The sequence below is a fragment of the Paramisgurnus dabryanus genome, chromosome 18 (genome assembly GCF_030506205.2).
Source record: "Paramisgurnus dabryanus chromosome 18, PD_genome_1.1, whole genome shotgun sequence".
Classification (NCBI taxonomy): Eukaryota; Metazoa; Chordata; class Actinopteri; order Cypriniformes; family Cobitidae; genus Paramisgurnus; species Paramisgurnus dabryanus.
Window position 1 is genome coordinate 18,563,254 of NC_133354.1, and position 19,460 is coordinate 18,582,713.

The 19,460-nt window shown below is 37.1% G+C and overlaps 1 protein-coding gene across 9 annotated transcripts in view; it reads right to left on the bottom strand.

Annotated features, from left to right (window-relative positions):
* The window catches only part of nrxn2a (neurexin 2a), a 467,328-nt gene that overhangs the window by 317,594 nt on the left and 130,274 nt on the right, over positions 1–19,460 (bottom strand). For 8 of the 9 annotated variants that reach the window (XM_065287129.2, XM_065287128.1, XM_065287125.2 and 5 more), the window contains one exon: positions 14,144–14,158. The exons of the other annotated variant lie outside the window; for it this stretch is intronic. In XM_065287129.2, coding sequence (XP_065143201.1) covers positions 14,144–14,158 — 15 coding nt within the window. The remainder of the gene's footprint in view (positions 1–14,143; positions 14,159–19,460) is intronic. 9 annotated transcript variants of the gene reach the window in all.

Here is a 19,460-nt window from a genome sequence, read left to right on the forward strand (position 1 = left end):
CCCGTAGTATAGCTTGTTTTTTTACGTTTGTGCGAATGTACGTGCACGGTCGAATGCACAACCTTGGAAAGCATAGTTTACACATACACCAATATGTATTTCTTTTGTTTACAGATGCAAAAAACTGCTAAATTGTTTTAATTGCTATTTTGACTAAACAAACCTTGCTGTCAAATTTCATTAGCTTATTTGCTTAATAGTTTACTTCTAAAGAAAACCGCTAAATACAGTAAAGATGTCTTGAAATAAACCTGAGTTGACGTCATTTGCAAGTGTTGTTTTTTAATTACATACAACACGTCTTGACACAGGAATATCCGATCTGTCTGCTAACATTGCAGACGTGAATTCATGTATCTGATTTATTTCAACATAATAAGAATATCGGAGTATGCACTTTTTTCCTGCTTACACGTTTGTGGGTCATATCCGATCTGTGCCACAGAAAAAAAAATCAAAATTGAGTCATTTCACACATGCAGTGTAAATGTGGCCTTTAAAAAGTAGGATAATGGCACGGTCTTCATGCTACACTAAAAATAGTAGTTAGGCTTCGCTCTGTGTATACATATCCTTACAAGTGTATTATTTGTGTCACTTTCAAATATTGCTCTTGAGATATGTTATGATTATTGTCCCCCCAACTGTTAGATGAAATTCAAGCCCATGAACCAAACAGTATATTGCTAATTGCAATTATTTGTATGCACTAATGAGAACAAGAAATAAATATCACAGTGCAATGGAATCAACGTCTCATGGTGAGCCCATGCGCTCCAACACATTGAGCTGTGATGTGCTCGTGGCAACAGGAGTTTAAATCTTATTTGTGGCATTTCCATATCAATTAAAAAAACTTATAAGAACAGAAGAATGTAAAAGAAAATTAGGTAATCAAACCAGCTTAATCATTAATGTGAAATGAAAGAGGAAATAAGCATTTATCTATATTGTTCCTGACTGAGGCAGGCATGTTTGGAGTGTTCTCTGCCCACACTAGCGCTAATCAATGGGCAAAATAACAAACACAATGAGCCTATCTAAAGTAAATCATGACTCCCTCACAGTCTCACGGTAGGTATCCACTTATTCATTAAACGGCTAGAGAAACAAATTTCACATTATGAAAACATTATGAAGCTTTTCTCCTTTTTTATGCTGTGATAATTCAACCCTCTGATGCATGGTTCAGTGCACAGATCTTTAACAGCCATTTCAAACCATACCCGCTGTGACGCTACATCAAAACCAGCACGATATGACCTTTGAACCTTCACTATAATTCTATACGACGGTTGTTTTTATGTTGCATGGTGCTTTAATTTATGACAACATAAATTCAACACGAACCTGATAAAAGTGCTGATCATATCTCTAGAATATTTACTGTGCTGTATTTTGCACTGGATAGATTGGGGGAATTTACAATCTGGTTTTGAGGCAAAAACAAACAGTGAAATTTTTCCTTGGTGATTTAATAATTCATGCATCAAAGGGTTAAATTACAAAACTATTTAAAAATCTTTTAAATGTATTAAAACTAGTGCTGTCAATATAAACGTTTAACGTGAATGGAAATAAATTTTAACATAACAACTTTTATTAACGTGCGATTAATGCAATTATAAATATTTGTTTGACCCATAGTTTAATATTCTGAGATGCAACCTTAGACAGTAAATGTGACTCCTGCTGTCTAAATGAGTCAGAGGTATTTTATAAAAATAAGAACATTAAGCTCTCGTCTAGAATCCAATGCTCTTAAACATCTAAAATTATCTTTATTTGTTTGTTTCTGATAGGGTGTACCGTCCTAAATGCTTAACTTATACACAAAAATGTGCGTCTTTGGTTTTAAAACATGCAGGAATTGTTTGATGTTAAAATAATTATTAAAAGAGACAAAGTTCGGGACCTGATTAATGTTAAAAGAGTTATTACTCATGCGATTGTGTGCACGTGCTTCAGATTTGTCAGTCAGCAGACTGACTATATATATATATATATATATATATATATATATATATATATATATATATATATATATATATATATATATATATATATATATATATATATATATATTCTATTGAAATATTTTCTATTAATTTCACAAGTATATAAATATAAATAATGTGTGTGTATTTACATTCTATTGAATTTTTGAATTTTTTTTTTTAAAAATTCCCAAGTAAACCTTATCATGGTTTTACTACAGAGAAAGTTACATTCCTGTTGAACATTCCTACAAGGCTCATTATGTGGCTCATTATGCAACTCTTTTGTCTGTCAGCTGTCAATCACAGATTATTCAGGAGCTTTCCTGCCTCCACGCATACAGCCTTTCCCAAGCAAAAGTGTCTTAGAAATTGTAAATCAATATATTGCTTTATGTGAATGAGTAGGCCATATGATTTTCACATCATTTTGAAGAAAAAACTCTAGACTACTAGATCCTGTTTTGAAAAGTCTTGTGAAAACATGTTTAGAATGAGTTTTGTGGACTTATATCAGTGACTTAAAAATGTAGCTTTTTCAAAAACCACGCATAAAAAATGTTCTCTCAAAAATACAAACTTGTACATACATGTTGATCATGTAATATTGTAGCCCAGTTTGTGCTGAACACAGTGTTATGAGACTTTTGCCATTAATATGTTTTTAAGTTCCCCAGGGCCCTAAAAACCCCTTAGACCCCAGAGGGTTAAACAGGTATAGCTCTGTTATTTTTCTCAGATTCCAACAAATCATGCATTGTTTTGAAGTTTTTTTATTAAAGAATGTCAAAATATAAATAACTCATTCTTGGGAAATTTGCTCATTCCAACTCAATTTGCCAACACGGGTCACAAATGATGCAAACAGAAATGGAGAAATGGTTTTGTTGAAAATGTAAACAGGCTGGTGTAAACATACATTTGCATAAAGCATCTGTATTTGTCCACACCCATGTTGATTAGAGTATTAAAAACTTGAAAAGTGTTAAATGAAGGTAAATTAATTACAGATAAAAATGTGAGATTAATTAGCTATTAATCAATATTAACTCAAGACAATCATGCGATTAATCTAGATAAAATATTTTAATCTATTGACAGCCCTAATAAAGCTTTGCGTTAGCAGAGCAAAAGGGCATAAGTTCGTACCACAGACTGTAAAAAACAGTGGACACTACGTAGTGTCCGTGATGTCACCCATAGGTTTCTGAAGATCATTTTTGAAGCTTATAGTAGACTGCGTCACAGCGCATCCGTGTGTAAAAATGGGTAAAAAGAAACCACACCCGTCTATCTCGACTCTAGCAACAGCAGTGGCTGTTCACCCCTCACTCAAGTGGCCACGCCCTTAATTATACAGAACTTTAAGGCTTAATATATTTTTAACAGATACGTTTAAAAAAATTTAACCCTCTTCAAAGTTGTCATGAAGGGCAAACTTAGCTATACAGACCAAAAACAATTTTGTACCAGACTGTAAACATATTATTTTCTACTGTAAAGTTGGACATTTTAACATGGCGGTCAATGGGAATTGCAAATTGCAACCAACAACTCACCCCTCAATTTCAAAACGCATATGGTAGCTGCCACAGGACAAACATGTCGTCGTCTGAGACAACGTAGGTACTAACCGTTTGGTAGGTAGAACCGTTTGTCTGTTTAGGGCTAGTGTAAAAACAGCAACCTCTATGTAAGTAGACCCACAGTGCATGGCTCATAATAAAAACAATACAGTTCATTATGTAAGGTCTTTATACACCACTGATAATAATAATATAGCAACATGAATGTTTATTATATTGCATTTCTGTAAAGAGAGCCTTTTAAAAGTTACAAAATGCACCTTTAATTGTCTTGAAAATAATGTCACAATGCAAAAAACAAATAAATGAAAGAAACAAAAAGAGAGAATTTTAGATGCGAAAGAATTTAATCTATTTAATCTTAAAGAAATAAAATCTTTTTTATATGGCCTTCGACAGTTTTTGTGAGATTCACACGTCTAACCCCTGAATGAAAGTGTTCTTAGCAGATCTGACACTCTGATTGCCACAGAGCAATGCGACCAATCAGATGACCTTTTCAAAGATCACGCCGACTGGTTACGGCAGCATTGATTAATGTCCTCTTAAAGATCTCGGAGGAACGAAAACACCACAGGCACTCTAAACAACCAAACAACCAATAACACTAGCTATGTTTCCATCCACATATTTTTATGCACATTTTGGTGTCTCACATCAAAAACTGTGGTTGGAAATGCGCATAAAAAATCTACTTTTCAGTTTATCTAAATTTACTATTTATAGGTAAGTAAAAATTATCATTTTTTGTTTCATTATATGAACTACAAAAAGCATTTTGTTATGTTTTTATTTGCATTTATTTACTGAAAAATAAAATAGAAAAAAAATGTCCTTTCATGTGCCCTTTGTACATTGCTGTTGTGTTGAGGTGACTTTATGTCATTCCTGAGGTGTTGGAAGTCAACATACACTGTACTGAAATGGCTACATGTACAAATGGTGATAAAAGGCAAAACTGGAGTGGTCTCTTAATTTTTTCGGCGGCTGTATAAAAATAGTTTCAACTTGTATACACATGCAGTGAATTAAAATACATCTTCATTTCACGCATAAGCCAAACAACTAAAAGTAGGTGCAAAAAATGGCGCAAAAGGGGGAAGTGATGCGGAATGCATGTAAAAAAGTAGCGTTAAAGTAGGGATACCCTGTGAGCATTTAAAACTGACCTAGGGGTAAGAATTTTGCTTCATTTCAGGGTATCGCACACTTGAGTCACAGCGGAGAGTCCTGGACAGCTATTGTAGATGCCGACAGTGTGTTCAACTTTTAAATGTGGCGCAACACGGACGTGCTCTTTGCGACCCTGTTAGTGTACCTGCATCTGAATGAACACACACTCACCTAAAGGATTATTAGGAACACCATACTAATACTATGTTTGACCCCCTTTTGCCTTCAAAACTGCCTTCATTCTACATGGCATTGATTCAACAAGGTGCTGAAAGCATTCTTTAGAAATGTTGGTCCATGTTGATAGGATAACATCTTGCAGTTGATGGAGATTTGTGGGATGCACATCCAGGGCACGAAGCTCCCGTTCCACCACATCCCAAAGATGCTCTTGGGTTGAGATCTGGTGTCTGTGGGGGCCATTTTAGTACAGTGAACTCATTGTCATGTTCAAGAAACCAATTTGAAATTATTCGAGGTTTGTGACATGGTGCATTATCCTGCTGGAAGTGGTCATATAAAGATGGACATGGTCAAAAACAATGCTCAAGTAGGCCGTGGCATTTAAATAATGCCCAATTGTCACTAAGGGGCCTAAAGTATGCCAAGAAAACATCCCCCACACCATTACACCATTGCGTCAATGAGAAATTTAACAGGTATTCCAAATAATCCTTTAGGTGAGTGTACGTTCTGATGTCACGTGATTGCTGTTGCGATATTCAAACACAAATGGGCTTTAAGATCATGCATCTTGAATGACCGTTTTTAATTTCTATAAAAAATATCATGCAAATATAACCAGATTTATAAAAATCATTTGTCAGAAGTCTACCACTACCTACAGGCCCACCAGATGGCGCTCCGATGACCACTGGGGGGCCGCTGCCCACCGGTTGAGAATCACTGCTTTACAGGGCTGTCTAACTTGAATATCAACTCAAACAGCAGGACTTCAGATCCAAAAGAAGGTGTATAGTGTTTTATTTGCTAGCTCTGAGGTGATTATAGTGATTATATACAGTGGCTATGTTTTTCTTACTAATATTTAGCGCCAGTTTATAAGAAAATTATTAGGATTTTGCTTCCTTTAGCTCAGTGGTTCCCAACCTTTTTAGCCCTAAGTACCCCCACAGCCCTATCAGTAAGGCTCAAGTACCCCTTCATCGAAAACTAAACCAAAGTTGTGTTTTAAAGACAAATAATTAGTAATATTAATTAATTAATTAATTAATAACTTAATTTTAAACATTAAAGTAAAAATTACTGACTGATGAAGCATGTTTATTTCAACAAACAACCATCATTGCGATCAGTGTTTGCATTTTATCAGTTCATTTGCATTTTAAAAGACACACCCAAAAACGGCACATTTTTGCTCAGGCCTATAAAATGTCAATTTTGACATGCTATAATTAATTATCTGTAGGGTGTTTTGCGATAAAACTTCACATACGGACTCTGGGAATGCCAAAGACTTATTTCACAAATATAAAAAAATCATCATATGACCCCTTTAAGGGCCAGATTTACTAACAGCTGGGGCAAACCATCGTTTTGGCGTTCATAACGACTGATCTTACTAAAGACACGCAGTAGATATTTAGCTCTGAAAAGGTGTTACTTTTGCGACCTTATTGCATATGCATTTGAAGAAGTTTTCCTTTTAGAAGCAACATTAATGTGAGGAGAGTATTAAATTTTGCCAGAGGAACATACTTTAAAAAAAAATATATATAGTTTTGCCAAACCTATGCTACGTTTAATTTGCTGGAAAAAAGAGGAGGAGAAGTCACGAGGAGAAGTCAAATCAGGTTTTTCAAAACTTCTTTTACCCGTCATCTTTTGTCCTCCGTCCTCCGGTTCTTAGTGTGCTTTTAGCTGGATTTTCACACTCGGCAGTCTGCATTTTCATTGCAATGTCCTGCCGAGGTCTCTGTACTAATTTGCGCTGCTCTTAGTAGACTGCAATGGTCATTATGGAAATGTGCTTATGTCATTATTGTGCCTGTGTACTTTATTTGCGCTTTTGTAGTAAATCACACGCAAATCGTTCTTGAGTTGGACATCGCTAATGCGTTTTGGAGCATGCAGCGCATTTACTCACGACGGCTAATAATATTAATAAGATTAAAATTACATTTAAAGTTGTCCTTTTTACAATGCTTTCCTCACAAAAATCAATCTTATGTCAATGACTGGACGAACAAAATATTTTTTTATTAAAAGTGAATGAGATCAAAGCAAAATCTAAATATTTTCGCGTACCCCCTGGAGACTCTTCACGTACCCCCTGGGGTACGCGTACCCCCGGTTGGGAATCACTGCTTTAGCTCACTGGATGGAAACACTGCTTTATTCAGAAATGTTTAATGTGATATTCCAATTATGCTCATAAGTTTAATACTCAGCTTTGGATGTAAATAAATCTAATGTCACCATCACCATCTGCTGCTCAGGAGCATAGTACAGTTTCATCAAAACAGTAAGTTTCAAACATGACAGGCAATTCACACACATGCAGAAATAAAGATTTCAAGGTCATTTAAACGATAAAAATTCTCCATCCCCTGTATGGAGAATTGGTTTGGCTCATCCGAAATGGCTACGCTTTTGTAGATTAGGTTCTGGACTAACTCTGAGCCCTGACCTTGCCAGCAACTTTGGCTTGGATTTCTGCACGGATGAGATCTGGGGAGGAATGAGGCGTGGAGATTTCCTTGCATTAATTTGCTTAAAAAATGCAGGCGGGTTTAACTCGCCAAGGAAATGGCAGCGGTGCGTCCAGAACCCCTGTGGATGTAAAGTCGGAGGGGTCATTCATGAAATGAACCAGTAGTTAGTATTCATCACGTGGCTTTACAATCAAGGAGCCCACAGTCTCAGGAGAGTCACACAGCGCAATGTGTAAACGGATTGAGTCTTTGTGATATTTACTACTGCGATAAGATCCTGCCGATAGAGGGGGGCAGCTGCATACTTCAAATACCCACAAGTTAACAATCTGATTACGGTAAATAAGCGTGGATGTTTGTGCTGCTGTTTTTCGCTGCTTGTTGACAACTGTGCAAACAGAAGTGGAAGAGGGAGATTGGGAAGAAAGTGAGACAAAAAAAACTTGAAAGATGTGAGAGCGAAACGTCTGGAAAAAGCTCCCTGTGAAACAAGCACTTACAAAAATGCCATGGGCACATCAAGGGCACGATATTGCAAAGCCTTTATATGTTTTGTAATTACTTATTAGCTAACTTATTAGTTAGATAATTTGTATGTGTGTGTGTGAGAATGGTGTGTTTGTATTTTTATTTGGTGTGAATTACTGCTAAGATATATTATTACCAATCAGCAATAACCAGGTCAAGCTTATCGCTTCAAACGCAGACATTACTCCTGAACATAAAAACTAATGTTAAAATTGAGTCAGCTATTCCGCTCTGCCACTAAACTCGCCGTGATATATTACCATCCCAGCTCATTCATGCGGTGTGTGTGATACGGCTCCACCGACACACGGGCTCGTATCCCCTTACAGCGCTGACCTTTCAATTGCGGAAATCCAGTCCAAAAATATCATACCGGTTCATATCCGCATGTACAAATGCAGCGAAGGGTCCTGCTGTGCTGTTGTCCTACCCCAGGTTTCTCTCTGGAGAGTTCATGGGCAGATCATTCCTGTTCACAGGCTTTAGGCCCGACCTGCATAGCCTCTTCCGTGGACCAGAGAGGTGATTAATCACTAGCCCCTTAATCATGCCCAAAGGTCCCGCTTTAATTAAAAACAAAGTTCTCTTTTCATTATTCCACTCCAACTGCAGGACGATAAGACCCCCACATCCCCCCATAACATATTACAGCCTAAACCCTACCACTCTCTCTCTCTCTCTCTTTATCTTGAACACGCTCTGTCTCTCGTTCTCAGAGATGAAAAACATACTAAGCCTCGAATTTGAATGAGGTGAATGCAGAGTGTGTTCAGACTGGAGCGGCGGGACAGGTAAACGTGAGCTTTACATACAGAACTGGCAAGGGGGCATCTTAAAAGATTAAGATAGTAAGCATCTTTAGAAATAGACAAAAATGTCTTTAACTCTTTTGCTAACCCTAAAAGAAAGATTAGAGTTTAACAATTTTTTGGTATTTTAGATAAAACAGAAATACTACTTTGAAATACTAAAACTATAAGAGATACAGTACTGTATGTTTTTATGTCTTATTTCCTGTCCTAGATCCTGATTGGTTGATGTGATGAAATACCCAGCATAAAGTAGTAACGACTGTAACGCAAAACATCTTTTTTCACCTATAGCTACTCTGTATATCATTACATTGCACATCATAGGTGTTGCTAAATCCTATTTAAGGCGGTGTCAATACCACCTTAAGATTCTGTGATTAACTGTCAGCACCCTTAAAAATCTGAGAGGTCTCACTTAAAGTTCACTGAAAACAAGTACACAAATGGGTAATCTGAGGTCATTTCACTCTGAATCCTATTTTAACCAGTTCTTAATAAAACTTCTTGTCACTGGTGTAGAGGTCTTCTCTGGTTTAAAGGAATGTACCCAACCCAAAATTACCCAAATCACTCTTTACCCAAACCCAACATGCATAAAAAATTTTTTTAAGTAAGACCCGACGCGAGACAAACTAGTGGAAATTAGAGCCAAGTTCGACCCAACCCAGTGGCAATTTTTATAACCCGACTGGAACCGAATGTAAACTGTATTGAGGTGTGCACAGGCTGCAGCCCAGCATGCACCGGGCAGACAGAAAGAAACCCAGTGCCCTTGCAACCAATTTGGCCAACTGCTTTATTTATTGGACCCGTGAAAAACTCTACACTGGTGACACAAGAGTTTTTACAGACGACACATTCCTTTTCTGATTAAAAATTCCTATCTCCCATACAAAATCTGTCAGATCACACATCTAATGCAATGCCAGGGCCCTATCATACACCCAGCTCAAGTGTTTTTTGCTAGTTTGAGCCTGGCGCAGTTGTCATTTTCACATTCAGCGCCACGTTGTTTAAAATAACAAATACATTTGCGCCCATGGGCGTTATGGTCTGAACAGGAGGTGTGTTCAGGTGCATTGTTGGAGTGTTGCTATTTTGAGGCAACTAAAGTAGACTACATTGATCAACTAAAAGTCAATGGCGCAATATTGTTTTTGTTATTTAAAGAGCATGTTAGTAATATGCGCCTATAAATGAGACGACAATGCGTGTTTGCTTATCACACACATGGATGCACAGCAGCACACAAACGTTTATACTGATGAAAAATTAAAGGATTCAAATGTAAAAGATTATTATTGAATTTTTTTGGACATAAATGAGGACTGATTACGAGACTTTAGAAGTCCTAAAGAGTTGCTTCATTTGTAGCCTGGTAAGTAATTAAATGTTTTGCTTGAAACAAATGCAAATATTGCATTTATTTTAAAATGTTTTTTTATGCTACACTTAAGAATTTATTGTAAATGATGACTTTGTACCTGTGGATATGATGAGATGTAGGGATGGGGCGATAACCGGTTTCACGGTTAACCACGATAAAATGTCCTGACGGTTAGTTTATCGTTTAAATTTTAATTATCATTACAACCGTGTTTAATTACTGTGATTTTGAAAAAAAGTTACACGCACATGCAACAGTTTTTTTCACAAAAAGGCATTTAAGGGATAATGTATTGTATTCATTCACTGTAAACTTATTAGACAGATTTTTTTTACCACAGAAATAATTTCAGGGACATTAAATTTTAAATTGTGATTTTCAAAAATAAAACTTGTTCAAATGTTTTCAGTGTGTGTATCAGTTCTTTTTGAACATTTTAATCTCATTTTAACAACACTATGATAATACTGATAACCGTGATAACTTTGGTCACTATAATCATGATATGAAATTTGCTACCCAGTCTTACAGTTTCGTTATATAGTCACGTATTTTTTTTATTCTTTTTTCGTGATATTATCACAAAATTCTGCGTTTTTTCGTGATCGTATAACGAATTCCTGTTTTTGTGTGATTATCACGTATTGGTTACTCAACTGCTTTTTTCTATTTTTAAACCATTGTTGTTTCGGTTTAGGGTTAGATTTGGTGCTTGCATTAGAATGTCACTTTATATATTTGTTTATACTATTTTGTCTGATTTATTTTTTTATATGTCGCCTGGCGTTGGGGTTAGAGTTGGGTTTGGGTAGAGATGTCATTTTATATAAATCTAACCCTAAACCAAAGCGACAATGGTAAGAAAATAGGACAAAACAGTTGAGTAACCAATACGTGATAATCACACGAAAACAGGAATTCGTTATACGATCACAAAAAAACGTGAAAATTTGTGATAATATCACGAAAAAAGAATAAAAAAAATACGTGACTATATAAGAAATTTCGTGAGACTGGGCTGAATTTTCATACCGTAACATCCCTAATGAGATGAGAACTGTTTTTAAGTAATACTCATGGTGCTGTCCGAGTGCTGAAAGGTTTCGGCTCTGCACGTTTGTAAATCTCCTGTTTGTTACAAATAAAGTATTTTTAGAGTACAAACCTTTCTTGCATAAGTGTAACTTATTTTATGAGATTACACTGATAATGTAGGCTATCCATACATTTACAGCAGTTAAATGCCTGCAAATTGTACTTTTTATGACAAAAAAACCCCGACTTTTAAAGAGAACCATTTTTTGATACAAAATCTATTTCAATATAAATAAAAACAACACAATTTTTTAATCAATCTTAAACTGGTGGTCTTCTTCCTCCGCTTAGTTTTTCAGTTTACAAATTCTGCCATCTAAATAAGGAATCAGAATGGCATGAGCTCAACAGGCTTTTAAAGGGGATGGAGATCGAGACTCTCATTGGTTTATTGTACGTTACGCCCAAAACACACCCATTACTCATTAGGAGAATAGGAACAACCCTTTTAGACTGTGCTCTAGGCGCACAAACCATTTTTCCCGTCGTTAAACTAGCAAAAGTGGATTCGGACATGCACTTTTAGACTGTGCGCAGCCATGCGCTTTAAGGTGTTTTTACATATGTTGGTGCGCACCGTGGTGCGGTGCTACATTGTATAATTATTCAGTTAGTGCGATCCGTATTCACATATGTTGTTTTTACCGGACTCGAAACGCCGCACTGTACACCATGTGACAACGGTCAGCACTGTCATTGGTCTCTGACAGCTCTTACCATCTCATGACCACCCCACATGTTTCCACCTGTTTAGAGCGGTCTCGGAGCGGCCGTTTAGTGCGCACCAGAGTGCGGCTGTTGTGTTCACACTGACACAAATGAACTGTACTCGGACCGACACGTCATTTGGGCCGACCTAAACAGTGTATGTGTGAAAACACCCTTATACAATGTGCTCAAATTGTTAAAATAGGGCACCCAGTGTTACCCATGAACAGAACACTGACAAAAGCTATTTTTTTAGGTTAACACCTCACAAACATATATAATAACCCACCTTATAAGTCTCTCTATAATAAAACATTAGACACAGGTAAAGCCCCTGTAAAGTCAAATATTAAATGTGTTTTGAATTTGTCACACCACAGAAAAATGTGTTATTAACCACCCAACCAAATTAGGTTGATGCAAAAACACCAAGTAGCTAAATAAAATAAGTTCTTAAAATCTTTGAAAAATAGGCAGCATTCTCTGCTTTCAAGCGGTGGGGGCGTGTACACTGTCTGTGTCTCCAATACAGTTACAACCTAAATGAATGCTTGCAATTGTGTTAGGGGAAAATGTAACATTTTCTCTCTATAGAAACCAAGCTATTTTTAGTAACCAAAAATTCATTGGGTTGCTTTAAAGGCATACGATATGCAACAATAAAACAATGCACTCAAAGGAAATGTACTTTTTTCTTTTAATACTTTTACAAGCATGTACGTCTGTACTTTTACTTAAGAATCTGTCTTTACGGCTTTTACTGATAGAGGAGTACTACTAAAATCCATAGAAACACATAAAATATTTTAATACTTCCAAAAATCCCAACATGTAATATTCATTTTAAGCTGTGGAGGCCACCATTATGTTTCGCACATAGTGCATTCTGGGTCGATAACGTGTTATGGTTGTCGCGAAATATTATTACTGTACAGTTTACTATAGTAAATCCTGTGGAATCTACTATAGTTTTATGTGAAAATGTTTGACTACCCACTCCCACCTTCTTACCTCTCAGATTTTGAGCTTCTTTAATTTGTATGTTTTCTTTATTGTTCATCATTTATTTTACTCTCTGGTTCATATTGAAAGGGCTGAACAGAGGATGTTGGTGTTCTTGTATTTTTGATGGCATGCAGATGTCAAAACCACATGCTGTTTCTAATTTCACATTTACATAGCCAGTAGCAGTGTTAACCTATTAAGCCAAACATGAGATTATAGCTGGGGTACCCTTTAATATACTTGGCAATACAAAGATTTTGAACAGAATACTAGTATCTTATGTAGAAGTACATAATATGTTTTACAAAATACTAGCAAGTTACAAATTAGAGTATTACGCAACAATAGATAATTTTTATTTTTTACAGTCAACTGCCCAGAAATATATATTTTTGTATTACAAATCGAAAAGGAAGCAGTGCGAGTGTGTGTGCTTTCGTCATGCTGTAGTTTATGGCTAATGCATCCCTTGGAAATGTTAATCAAATCGCTTAAGATATGATTTACAAAAGCAGCTAGTCTTTCATCTCCAGTCACCTGGCTATTGTAAGTTTAAATCTCTGATACAGTTCTCTAATTGAACGGGTGCAAATAAGCGAGTATGAGTAACCTCCTGAAATACAGCGCATCAAAATTCTGTATTTTCCTCGGGTAGTAAATGTGATTATGTCAGCGTTGAAAAAAGCACAAATGTGAAAGAATGATGTCTGTGTGAATCGCCTCAAATATGTTTTCTGCGCTGCTGTCTAAAGGGTAACGTGTGCACTTATAAAAGCTTTCAAAGCACTTCAAAGCTTCGTGGCCACTCTCACTGTCTGTTCTGATGTAATGCATAGATAAAGATGGGATATTGCTAGTCAATTCACGAGACAAAAAGCGTACAGCACCTAGCTCCACAAATAAAAAAACTGTGACAAAACAAAAAAAATATAAAAGTCACTCCAAATGTCAAATCATATGTCTTTAACTGACTAAAATCAAAATTGCTCAAAACACATCTACATTTATGAACCCCCATATATGCAGAAAGCCACATCCCAGCCTCAGCAACAATGCTTGAAGAAAACATGCATACAAAACATGCATATAAACAGGGTTTCAGTGACCATACTCTCTCTGGGGATCAAGCCTGAGATTGTATTATGAAAATTGAGGGGAATAAAAAAACGATTCTTACCTGATTGGGGATCACCTGTGGAAAAGAAGTCAAAAGTACACAGTCAGAGGCATTGTTGCAGAACTTGGTTAAAAGACAGAAGATGCATAAAAACAAAGCACGGCTCATTTTTCTATCTGGTCACATTTTTGGTCCTCGTTGAAGGCAAATCGTTAAAATCTGGACTCACACAGGGGATCCAATTGAGGTTTATTCTGAGTGGCTTGCGTATTGATTTACAGAAAAATATGAATAACAGCAAGCTCAAGTGAGCAGAAAGACATTCTGCATGCTTTCTATGAGTCTTGAGTTAAAAAATGAAGAAATTAAATCATGCATCTAAATCTTATTAATCATCCAAAAAAGGAACAAATAAATTTACAGTAAATTACAGTATGTGTGACCCAGTCAAACAATAGCTACAGTATAGAATAGCTCTTTTAGTGAACACTGAAATATGACTAATTTACATACCACATTACTCACATTGAAAGGATTCATTTTGTTCTGTTTGCAAACTATGAATATAAAACTGGCATATTTTTACTGCCAGCATGAGGAAATGAGATGAGTTTTGAGAGCTGGTGAGAAAATGTGCAGAAATTCACCCTGAGTAAAATTCCATGCATTTTATGTCTAAATCCAACACTTAAAGTGTACAACTGATATTTCCAAAATTCGGAAAAGTAGACTTGCTTAAATTTATAATGCCTCAAGTTCTGAGTGCTTCTAAAAAATTGCAATCCAAATAATAAAAACATTCAAAATCCAAACGCAAGATATGCACTGATTTCATTACAACCTTTTTGACAATTCATAAGGGATAAACTGCAATAAGTTCGTCTCATGTCTCTAAATAAGGTTTTTAGGGATACTCGGCACATGATAAGTTTGTAACAAGGGTTATATCGTAATAACTTAACGAGAGGTTTTGATTGCACATTTTTTCTATTAAAGGAAATTTGTGTTTTTTATATCTAGTTTTAAACTGTCTAAATCTATATAATGACGAAACTAACTTAGTCCAAACTAAGGGTGTCACGATTTCAATTTTAAATCGAAATCGATCAAAATTAAGTCACAACCTCGAACTTCGAATTAAAAAATGGAATCATCGATGCTGCCACTCTCACGTCCGGTCGGTGTTGAGTGCTGCGAGTCAACCTCCTCTAACTTCACTAGCTACAGCCAGTTAAAAGATAGCATGGCAGATGCAGGAGACACCACGCAAGCTGCTCTTTACATCGGAAAAAAAACCAGCAAGCGCCTCCCACCTTCAGCTGAACTCAATCAGAGTACGAGTGTCTGTGTCAGGACCGGTCGTTTCTCTGAACTGAGATCTGTTTAAGTTTCACAACAACTTATTTCAGTTGCTTAAGAGTTATGAAAACAGAATTTAAACATGACTTATTGGGGTAAAGTCCAGAGATGGGGACTCGAGTTTGAGACTCGGACTCGAGTGCGACTTAAGGCGCACACACAGTGACTTCAGCCTTGACTTGAGACTCGTCCTCAAAGACTTCAGATTCGACTTGGACTCGAGCAGCGCGACTCGTGAACAATGTTTATTTTTAGGAAACGTCTGTTGAGCTCGCTGTTATTCCCCTACCTCTGTTACCTACAACCTGCCCATGACACGTGACGTATCTGCTCCGCGTGCGCGGCCGCGAACATACATGTCGACTGCACTGGCCGCTGCTGTGCCATTCATCTGAAGCTTTGGGTAGTGCTGTGGCGGATCCGTTGTTCAGCTCGCATGCGATTCGCGGATTAATGTGCAATTTAAATAGGGTAAGTTTATCATTAACGTGTTCCCAAGGCTTGCAATTGTTTAAATGGTTAAACAATTTAACTGCAAAAAGGCACTCAAGTGAGCAGATTTCTGTACGCACTTTAGGGTTGCCGCGGTGACAGAATTTTCCCACCGGTTAATCAGCGCGTCACAAACCCGGTGATACGTGGGAGGGGCTTATAAATGCGCATGCAGACGTGCACATTTTACTTTCACTTTTGAATTACACAACTGTTTAAATGCAGTGCTTGTGTACGCTGCGTTAAATCGCATATAAATTTGAGTTCAACTCAAGTGCAACGGCTGGTTTAATTAAGTGCTTGAGTCAATGTGCGCAGGTTATTCTCACAGAACCCGCCATTCCCAAGCAGAGCAACCGGCTACTTCTCCATAAAGCGCTGCTTGAATGATGGGTTTATTATTTTTCTTGATGAAAAACACAACAACAAAACAATCTCACTTATATTAAACATCATATATGTATATTATAACAAAAACGAGTAAGCACGTGGCCTCGCACACTGACAGAAATAAATGAAATCTGACACCTGCTGCTCTGTGACATGACGCGCGTTCAGCTCTGCTGAATTCAGGCATCAGACACATTCAGTTGTTAGTGTTTGCTCTCTCTAACGAAACTAAATGATTTAATTACACGAAAATATCAAAACAACGGTGAAAGACGGTGTCGCGGTGGGCAAGTGATCTAACCGGTGAGAGGTTGAAGCACCGGTACTCACGGTTTCACCAACTATCGCGGCAAGCCTAACGCACTTGTGTTTAAATGTGTCCGGTCCAGCTCCAGTCCAGAGTTGCGCTACTGTGTGTTATATGTAGTCCATTAACATACATTTGCTGAATAGAGCAATGAAAAACAACGTAACGTTTTTATGTGAAGCGACTGCTGCATCTTCTTCCTGAAGCGCTGCTTGGAATTCGCACGCTGCCTGTGTTTGAGCACGCGTTTAAGTGCCCTCAGTAGTGCACATACATAGAGAAGTGTTTCAAAAGTTAAGCCAACATAAAATCTTTCTTTTCTTGACAGGGCACATACACACAAATTGATCTCACAGTATTCTTTTTCTAATAAAAACATTTGTTTATGTCTTAAGAAACCAGTCAGAAACCAGTCTGGGTTTATTTGTTCTTAAAGAGACAGTAACCTCAAATAACCTACTTAAGTCTGTGTCATTAATTTTAATCAAACAACCCAAGACAAACAGAAAATCACTTATTTTGCTCTAAAAAAAAAAATTATTTTGTACAATAAAGACAGTATTATTATCAATTTCATTTAATTTCTGTACCTAATGCTAATTTTAGACCTTACTTAATGTGCAACTTTGTTCTTTTTTATAAATGTTTGTAATTTCTTTATTTGTTATAAAAGTTTTATTTGTTACAACGAGACTTGAAAATTGACTTGGACTCGAGCCCAGAGACTTTACTTGGACTCAAGCTCAAAGACTTGAGACTTGACTTGGACTCGAGCTCAGAGACTTGTGAACATCTCTGGTATAGTCTCACAATCTCGTCTGACGGTAATAAAAGTGTGTTTTTAAGGTGCAAAGTACTGACAGATGATCATCTGACAGGAAGTTTTGTTTTATCAGGTATATACGTGTACCATATTTTTCCACTGGCAGCACGACTAACATGGCAGGGCATCTTCGGGTTCAAGGTCAGGTACTATATTTCATAAAAGTCTAGTCTAATGCTGCGTTTACACCAACCGCGGTAAAGGCGTGAAGCGCGAGTGATTTCAATGTAAAGTTAATGTGAAGACGCTATGACACGCGTCTGGAGGTCCCGCGGCGCAGAAGAGTCGTTTGGCGCGGCGCGGAAGATGCGTTTCCTCCTCATTCGCGCATCTAGCTTGCGCAAAAGGCGCGAATTGAGCGTTGTGCGCGGTACGCGTGAATGGTGCTTTTTGTGCATTTTGCGGTTCACGCAAATTTGCGGCTTACGCCCGAGTTGAAAAATTTTAACTTTGGCGGAATTTCGCGCCGAGTTAACCAATCAGGAGCCTGCTTGCTGCTGTGGTGGCAGCCCCGCCCGGAGTCACTCATTCAACCAACACTTGATATTGTTCGTAACCAGTCACCCGGAGCTATACGACACAAGTTCTTATTTCTATAGAGGAGACAGGAATAAAAAGGACCTCGCTTGGAAGAGTGTCAGTGAGGACTTTGGGCAACCTGGTAAGTTGTAATACACACTTCACTTTTCAGTCACGTGACGTTTATCGACCTGCACCGTTTATTTTCCCCTATAGTAAGGTTACCAAATACAAACTGGTAACTCTCTTGATAAATGCACAATCAACATCAGTCATCTTGCAAACAGACAACCGCATAGCACTTGCCCCACCCACAAGAAGCGGCTTTTGCCTCTGACGCGCGTCAAATGCTTGCTTTTTTCCCCGCGTCTACTCCGCTCTACACGCGTGAATGCATTCAAACTGTTCAAGCGGCAAACTAGGGGCGGTAGACGGGATTTTGACGCATGAAATGCGGTTGGTGTAAACTCAGCATAAAAATGGCATAGCAACCTGTTCTCTCAAAAAAACAACAACAGAGAATTGAATCGAACCTTGTCCTTAAAATCGAAAATGTATTCGAATCGAGGATTTGGAGAACCGTGACAACCCTAGTATAAACATTGTGAAAATATTGAAATTGCACTCAGAATTTCAATGTATGAGCATTGATCCATCTTCTGTACATTAGATTCTATTAAATGGTTTACATAGCCAATCACATTGTTAATCTATTAAGCTAGTCATTCTTTAATGCACTTGGCAATACAAAGATTTTGAACAGGACACTAGTATCTTATGTAGAAGTAAATAATATATTTAACAAAAATAAGCAGGTTACAGGTTAAGTTATTCCACAATATATACATTTTTATTTTATGCAGTCAACTGCCAAGAAATATATTACAAGCCAAAAGGAAGCAATGCCGGTGTGTGCATTCATCATGATAATTGCTGTATAATGGCTAATGCATCCCTTGGAAATGTTAGTCAAAACGCTAAAAATATGATTTAATAAAGCAACTAGTCTTTCATCTCCAGTCACCTGGCGGGGAGGATATGATAAGTTTAGATCTGCGATACAGTTTTTCTAATTAAACAGGTGCAAATGAGCGAGTGCAGTATGAGTAAGCTCTCACATTTTTTCTACAAAAGGATATTTGTGTTTTTTACTTTAAAACTATGTAAATCACACTGGAATACATTGAAATGGGAGTGAACTACAGGGGTGTTTAGATTTGATAACGGCATAATGACCATTTACTATTCTCTATAGCAACAAAACGCTGTGATATAAATAAATGTTTATTATTTCTTCTGTGCAAAAAAGCTGAAAATGTTTAATATCACCTATTGTACAAATTTCAATATACGAGCATAGATTCAGCTTGTGTACATTAGATTCTATTAAAGGTTTATAATACAATTATTTTCTCAACAATTATGTCATTTGCCATTTGCCTAATAAAAATGTAGAACAACAGAGGATGACTGTATGCATTAGTTGC